The sequence below is a fragment of the Mchenga conophoros genome, linkage group LG1, assembly GCF_057382185.1.
Source record: "Mchenga conophoros isolate Kocher_MC1m ecotype Shallow Benthic linkage group LG1, M_conophoros_male_GT1.1, whole genome shotgun sequence".
Classification (NCBI taxonomy): domain Eukaryota; kingdom Metazoa; phylum Chordata; class Actinopteri; order Cichliformes; family Cichlidae; genus Mchenga; species Mchenga conophoros.
This window is the reverse complement of record NC_140526.1, coordinates 2,536,642-2,544,587: the sequence shown is the minus strand read 5'-3', so window position 1 is coordinate 2,544,587 and position 7,946 is coordinate 2,536,642. Positions and strand designations below refer to the sequence as shown.

Here is a 7,946-nt window from a genome sequence, read left to right as displayed (position 1 = left end):
ATAGAGACAGGTACAGTTTCCTATGGGTGCAAAACAAGAAGCGCTTTCAGCAACAACAGCTGACTCCAAAACAGTGCTGTCTGAGTTTGAGGAGCAGAGAGATTGATTTACTTTGGTATGTTTTTATTTATTTTTAGATTTGAGAAGTCAAACACTGCTTGCCTTGCTGGTCCTGATGGAATGCCACTGGTTTACACTGAGAAACTTACTGACCAACATAGAGAGCTCGTCCACAAAGAGCATCCTCAGTCCTCGTATAGGTGACCCTCCCATCCATTGCCTCTGTTCTGCAGGAGGGATCATGCAGATGATGGATTCAACCAGCCCCTAAAAAACTTGCTCACTGTGGGGATAAGAGCTCTGGGTCCCCGGTCACTGAAGCTGGTCACGTTCTGTGGAAGAGGTACGCTGATGACAGATTTAAAGTAGAACAGCATAATCCAAAGGGAGGTGGAAATATTAAAAACTGTCACCTGCAAGCTGCTGAACGCAGACATTCATAACATGACCAGAAATATCGTCCAGGCCAGAAGCCTCAGCTAAGTTTGCTAAACTGCTTAATGCGCATGAGTGAAGTGCACTTCAGTGTACTTCCATCACCTGGGAGGAAGGATATTATATCACTGAGCATCCTCGTGATTATACAAAAGGCCAGCATTTGTTGCAATCATGAAGGCTCACAGTTTGTTTGTGCAGAAATAACAGCTGGCGCGTTGCCTTCATGCTGTAAATGTGTGTGTGTTCTCACACAAACAGGCGTGTTTCCATCACTTCAAAGGACACAGCATTACATTAACATACATTTCCTGCGGACCATAAACCCAGTCTGCGCCTGATATTTGCTGTTTCTGTCTGTGACGACTTTTTGTGCATGTAAAGGAGAGCTGCGTCTGTTTAAACTGATGTTCACACAACATGAGAGGAACACACAGAGAAACAGGAGCATAGAAACAGAGCTGAAACTGGACTCCCTCAAGCTTCACGCTGGTGTAGTGTTACATTACTGTAAAATGACCCGAGTTACGATTCATAATTTATAAGAAGTACGCAGCTAATATTAAGTTTTATTCTTATTTTGATCAATTATTCTCAGCTTTTAGAAAAGCCTCAGCAGCCATGCATCTTCAGACACCCTCTTCCTCCCTATTTATCCTCATTATCAAACATGTAGTTGACATAGAAATAATATTTAGCAGGATAAAAACGTTGTTGAGCTTCAGAGCAGCAGCTTTCTGCAGCACTGGTGGAGCTGAAAAACATCAGAATGATTATTTAAATGTGACATTTGCTATAACTGTCGAGGATTTCTGAAAACACTCTTTTTATCTTGCAACTTGTGAATTTCTGACTCTTCTCACAGATTTTCATGATGCATATTAAGCAGCCCAGCAGTGATGATCTCTGCTTCTCACCCACTTACTCCCTCTTGTGTTCTGTTGCTATTCCTGTAGAGCAGCTCTGAGTCAAAAAGTCCTGCAGGAATCAAACAGGAAAAACGCTGTTTTCATGCAACTCGTGTTGTGATGAAACAGCCGGCAGCAACCTGGAAGACGAAGCAGAGACCTGCAGCACCGACACAACGCTTTCATGCTGCAGCCGCACACAGGCCCTTCAGCCCGCTGCAAAGGATGCTCGTCCACTCAGCGCCCACGAGCGGCACTTTGGCCTCGTCCGAGGTCACGAGCAGGTCAGAAAATAACTTCCCACGACCGACTAAACTCTCAGCGCCAAACACGACACTCTGCATTGTAGTGCTTCCATCAAAGGCACTCATGGTTTCTCTTTCTGTTCCTCAGAGCTTTGTATTATTACTGTATAGTCAACCATGCTGCACATGCATCACTGGCCCAATCATCAAATAAGCTAATTTACATCATGGAGCCCTGCTCTCAAAACTGACATAGATGTAACTGTCTGTGAAACTGGATTTAAGAAAAAAGTACTTAAAGTTTGTTTTTTTTAAAGCATGTTTAGCACCAACTCCTGTCGTCTGTGGATTTGGTTTTCTCAGAGACGTCCTCCACCCATTTAATCAGGAGCTGTCAGTATTTACTCCCACACAGCAGATATCTGCAGGTTATATATTACAGATACATCTTAAAAATTAGAATACTGTGAAAGAGTTAAATATTTTGGTCACTTATTTCAGAAAGTGAATGAATAAAGGATATTTCAAACAGAAATGTCAGGCTTCTGAAAAGTACGTCCATTTCTGTCTTGATGCATGCTCAGTCATCCAGACAAGTAAAGAAAAGTCCCAGAAAGTTGATTCTGTTCATCTGGACGTTTTCAGTGGGAGAAACGTTTCGTCATCATCCAGGTGAGTCTTCAGTCTCAGCTGACTGCAGGTTTCCAACTTTAAAAACAGGACATTTGCACAATAACTGAAACCAGCCCACTGAATGAACACTGGGCTGTGAGATCAGTTCCTTGATCGTTAATATGCAAATTTTCATGGCCATTGATCAAAGACATTCATCAATGGCCATGAGTACCGTGGGGAATGGCTGCAATCACAGCATTGTAAGTTATATCCTGTCACGCACTCCAGATGTGAGGAGTAACGTGTGATTCGTAAAAATAAGGTGCGTTTGGTCTGCACAGGATAATAACCTGGGTTGTTGTTGTTATTTAAACATTTCTCTGCTTGTTTTTAAAGGAAATCCCATCTGATTTCTGTCATCATTTACTGTATTTGTCTTTATTGTTTTAGATGAAGTACTGATTAAACTGAATACCAACATTTTACTTCGTTTTTATTGTAAGAACATGAACATACAGTGTATATTTGCATGATAAACTGGCTGTGTATTGTGCTTCTGGCACGCCACTGTGTGCCTTATTTGATTGTGAAAAACTCCATGATGTAAATTAGCATTTAAATTTGCCATGAGTAGCGTTTCATTTTTCTTCATACAACAGACGGTGTGTATTTCTGTGTCTCTGTGCTGTTTACAAAAATTCTCTTTATGAAAGATCCTCAGGCTGAGACTGGGAGCAGATCACATCAGAAAGAGCTTCCGGTGTAAATGTATTTACGTCCAATGTAATTTTTTTTCTAGTAAAATACAGTTAAATATAATATATATCACTGATGTAATTTATGCATTTATTATTTGAAGCTATATTAATTCAAATTTCATGGAGTACGCTCGTCTTTTCAGATGTCTTTTTATTTATTTATTTATTGTTCAAATAAATCCACTAAAGTTTTAGAAATGATTTTAGCAATTTAGTTATTGGCTAAAGTAAGTCTTAAACCACGCCCACATGGCGTTTCGTCATACGTCTCAACGCGAACTGCGACACATGTTCTCGCGGGACTTGGCTGAAGTATAAACTCCTCCGCAGCCGCCGGTCTTCCTTTCTCTTTCTCCCCTTTAGAGGTGAAGGTGCAACAGTTATCGGTCGTCCCGAAGCCGGGTTCATCCGACACCCTCACCAACCAAGCTGAACTGAGCTCAACCTCCACAGCAGCAAAATGCCGCCCAAATTCGACCCCAACGAGATTAAAATTGGTATGTTTTGAATGTAATAAAAGCAGACGCTTTTTCACAGCCGGGATGGAGTCGCTCTGCCGTCTGCCTCCGCCTGCCTGGCGGCCTGCACACGGCGCTCACAAAATGGTAAAGATGGGACACGAAACGCGACGAAGAAACTCAGTTTAGGCTTTTGTTGATGTTTGTAGAATTAATGATGCCAATTGAGTAAAATATGTCAGGTCGGAGGCAGGTGTAGAGGGTAGTGTAGTGGGTAACGTGCTGACCCACGTGCAGCTAATGCTAACGTAGCATCTAATGCTAACGTAGCAACTAATGCTAACGTTAGCCACAGTTAATTACCTTACAAATCGCTGAAGTACATTTTTGAGGAAACCGTTAGTCTTCTAAAGGGTGTTAATGCAATATGGAGACCATGTTTGGACAGCTTTTAGCGATGAATAATGACGTAGTTATAACAATTGTTATGATGCTAATTTTGGGATTGCGTCAAACACTTGACGCAATGCTGCGGTTAAATCCTTTTGTACGTGAGAGCATGTACTGCTATTACAGCATTAGTGCAAACTCAATAGAGTTAGCATGTAAACTTGTAGTCTTTTAAGCCTTAAAACTACATTTCTCCAGTGGAAAGTGTAGTTTGATCAACGTGGCACAATATGGAGCTAATTTTTTTCCTAATGTGCCCCCACCCCAAGGGCTTCAGTGGGGTAAAAAGCATCCTAAAACATGTCAAAGATAGAACTGCTGAATTGACACTTATGGTTGGAGGTTACTTATGATGGGACTCTTACAGGTCCAGCTGCTGTTTATTCCTTTCAAATTCCTGATCTGCAAAAACTAAGTTGGCTAAAGCAGGTGAAGGTTTGGAAAGTAGTGTAATTTGTTGACATGTTGTGTAATTCAAAATATTGTTATATCTAGGCTTTTTATGTTGAGTGTTGGTTATGTTTGCCAGCGACATGTGGGCGAAGGAAAATGGAGAGAGTGTGAGGGTCAGCTGTTGGTACAGATGGTTCAGCTCCTGTTAATACTCATTAGATGAGAATTTTGGGGAAGCATCAGGTGTTGTCTGATCACTTAACCTCTAGGAGAACAGCTGTTTCACAGCTTCAGATGCAGCCATCTGGCTCAGGACTTGGGTTGAGGTCATCGCTTACAGTTGGGCTGTGAATGCAGGAGTGCATTTTGGCCAGTGGGTTCCTGTCTTACCCTTTATGACGGCCAAATGTGATCCATCACTACTGCATTACCTACAACCAGGAAGCTTTAGTGTCGTGCAGATATCTGACTAATAAATGCACATCAGTTGCTACTGTAAAGGTTTCAGCCCACCTGAAATGAGATGTTTGAAGTACGAGCGCAGCTGCTGTGAGTTTAGTCAGCACAGAACTGCAGGAATTCACCAGTTTGGTCACTACCATGTCATGTTTGAGATTTCTGTGATGCAGAGAAGAACAATCAGTCACTTCATAAGTGTTTGGCATTTATTGGCCAAAAAAACCACGTAAAGTCGGTATTTACAGTGGTGACCTTTTTTCTTTCAGTTCACTGGCGTTCATTTGGCTCAGAAGCTGATATTCATATCAGCTTCTGAGCCAAATCCTGGTTTCAGAGCTCTGTCTGTGCCTCGTTGTTTTAAAATGAGCACTTTTAGGGCTTCTGCTCATTTACTGTTGTTTTAAAGACTGGCAATGCTGAAAGACCAACTTCTTCCGAGATCCAAGACCATTTTCTGTCATGGATTCAAAAGGATCACAGAGTGGCTCCAAAATGATTAAACTAACATTTCCGGACAGGCAGAATTCCACAAACTGAGATCGGCTTCATTTGATCAGCGCGGGTGGTTTCTTAACATGTAGCTTTAGTTAGCGGTTTTATTCTGAAGCTTCAGAAATGACAGTTTTCTGTCTGTGTGCAAAGGCTTTAATGCAGTCTGTCATTTCTTTCAGTGTACATGAGGTGCACAGGAGGAGAAGTCGGCGCCACCTCAGCCCTGGCCCCCAAAATCGGACCTCTGGGTCTGGTGAGTATCAGAAAATGTGTGATTTGGATCAAAGCAGCCTCCCGCCACTATGCCCGTCTGTCCCAGTGACTGAGTATAATCCAGTGGAGGCTCAGATTGACCCAGCTTTAGGAAACAGGGCGGCCCAAAACCGATGGACCGCTCTGTGCCGAAAAGTCTGGAACACAAACTGAGACTCTGTTCCTGTTCTCAGCATGTTTGATCGTTTCAGTTTGGTTTTTATTGGTTTCAGCGTGACTGTGACAGCACTTAAGTGTTTGTTTTGCTGGTCAAATACATCTGTCAGTGACAGGGAAATCACGGCTTTAAAGATGTGTGCACAACTGTCAATATTTGCAGTCGCCTCCCACAACAGACTGTTTTAAGACAGGAAGTCCCCTCTGTCGTACCTGAGTGACTTACAGAGCGCCTCTCTCTCTCCTCACTCCAGTCTCCCAAGAAAGTGGGTGACGACATCGCCAAGGCCACCGGTGACTGGAAGGGCCTGAGGATCACTGTGAAGCTGACCATCCAGAACAGGCAGGCAGCGGTGAGTTAACCAGCGCCACCTGCAGACACACAGGCCTCGTGTGTGTGTGTGTCTGTGGTGATTGGTGGGTGTGTGTGTCTGTGGTGATTGGTGGGTGTGTGTGTCTGTGGTGATTGGTGGGTGTGTGTGTCTGTGGTGATTGGTGGGTGTGTGTGTCTGTGGTGATTGGTGGGTGTGTGTGTCTGTGGTGATTGGTGGGTGTGTCTGTGGGTTTAAAGTTTCAGTGGATGCCGTTTGTGTTGAACAGATCGAGGTGGTTCCCTCTGCGTCGGCTCTGATCATCAAAGCCCTGAAGGAGCCTCCTCGTGACAGGAAGAAGGTCAAGAACAGTGAGTGTCTCTGAACGCACGGACCGAACGCGCTCGGCTTGCTCAGGTGCTTTTTGCTCACCATAAACTCTTTTAATCTTCCAGTTAAGCACAGCGGCAGCGTGACCTTCGATGAGATCGTGGGCATCGCTCGCGTCATGAGGCCTCGCTCCATCGCCCGGGAGCTCTCCGGTAAGACCTCACAGGGAAACCTGGGTTTTTCAGGGCTGTTGATTGGCTCCTCTCCCTGACCGTCTGCTCAGCCTCCCGCCACTATGCCCGTCTGTCCCAGTGACTGAGTATAATCCAGTGGAGGCTCAGATTGACCCGGCTTTAGGAAACAGGGCGGCCCAAAAACCGATGGACCGCTCTGTGCCGAAAAGTCTGGAACACAAACTAAAGTAAATCAAAGATGGCCGACTCTTGGCGCCGTCCAGGCTCAAAACCCGTCTCTGGGAAATGAGCCTCAAGTGTTGTTTCTAAACCTGCTGCCTGATGTTAAATATCTGTTAGTCTTTCATGTGTTTCTATTCTGGCTCATGATCATTTTTATTCCTCATCAGGAACCATCAAGGAGATCCTGGGAACCGCTCAGTCTGTGGGGTGCACCATCGATGGCCGCCATCCCCATGATGTCATCGATGACATCAACAGCGGCAAAGTTGAGTGCCCATCTGAGTGAACAGGACACTGTTCCAAAAAAATAAAGGTTTTAAAAAAAACAAAAGGACTTGGACCATTTTTCCTTCTCCCAGTTTAAATAAAAGATGTCGACAGCGTTTCAGCATCTCTGATGGAACGTCGAGTTTTCAGCACCTTGGAGCCAAAATCGAGATGAATATTTGTTTAAATTTTAGTATTTATCCTTTATTGATCGAGTGACGTTAACACTGAGTTTTTCTGTATCCGAAATACAAAAAGCTTGGAAAGCGAAGCTCGTAATTCCGGGCTTCCTGCCAGTGCCGGTGGTCTCGCAGCGTTGGTGGCAGAGAAACACTCGGCAGAGGACGGACTTCACGAACAAACCGCTTTAAACTGCTGTCAATGTCTGTCTGGATAAGTGAGGCTGTCCGCTGAGCGTCTGTGGCTCAGTTTGAACATCGAAGTACTTTTAATGAAAAAAAACCTGCATGTTACAGATTTACAGCAGCTCAGCAGACTCCGCCTGTTTGTGCGCATCAGATTAAAATGCAAATTGTTGGATCAGCTGACTGTTGTCATGTGGTGCTTCAGAGTCTGTCCAGTATCAGATGTGGTGACTCCACATGAACATTAGCTTTAAACTGGTGTAAATGTGCCAAATCAAACATGCTGCGCTGCTGTGGGCAGGTGAGCCCCTGACCTCCACAGCTGTCAGATACCACAGCGTGAGTATCTGTGATCAGAGTGGAAGTACTTGTGTCTTTAAGCTTTAACGATGAATAAATACCTCTGAGGTTGGGAAGAAAATGTCCTGCAGTGATGCAGGCGTTGAAACTGCTTGTGAAGGCTCCTACAAAGGCCTCGGTCTCATTTCTAGTGTAAATGACAAATCTGAACAGCGCAAACACCCAAAAAAGGATTTGAGTATTTGGCGCCCCCGT

At 44.1% G+C, this 7,946-nt stretch overlaps 1 protein-coding gene and 2 non-coding genes across 4 annotated transcripts; all 3 read left to right on the top strand.

The window, feature by feature from the left end:
* Positions 1 to 3,358: 3,358 nt before the first annotated feature.
* rpl12 (ribosomal protein L12) lies at positions 3,359 to 7,090 on the top strand. Of its 2 annotated transcripts, none has more exons than XM_085275732.1 (6): positions 3,359 to 3,518; positions 5,453 to 5,526; positions 5,957 to 6,055; positions 6,303 to 6,384; positions 6,469 to 6,555; positions 6,927 to 7,090. In XM_085275732.1, exons 1-6 carry the CDS (start codon positions 3,482 to 3,484, stop codon positions 7,043 to 7,045), a joined length of 498 nt encoding a protein of 165 aa, XP_085131858.1. In that variant the 5' UTR covers positions 3,359 to 3,481; the 3' UTR covers positions 7,046 to 7,090. The 2 variants fall into 2 exon arrangements, with proteins under 2 accessions (XP_085131858.1, XP_085131933.1); XM_085275807.1 differs by having other exon boundaries at positions 3,487 to 3,626.
* On the top strand, positions 5,567 to 5,694 carry LOC146582687 (small nucleolar RNA SNORA65). Its single transcript, XR_014893315.1, has one exon. It is a non-coding gene; the product is annotated as a small nucleolar RNA SNORA65 (small nucleolar RNA).
* On the top strand, positions 6,630 to 6,758 carry LOC146582686 (small nucleolar RNA SNORA65). The gene has a single exon (XR_014893317.1). It is a non-coding gene; the product is annotated as a small nucleolar RNA SNORA65 (small nucleolar RNA).
* Positions 7,091 to 7,946: the final 856 nt, after the last annotated feature.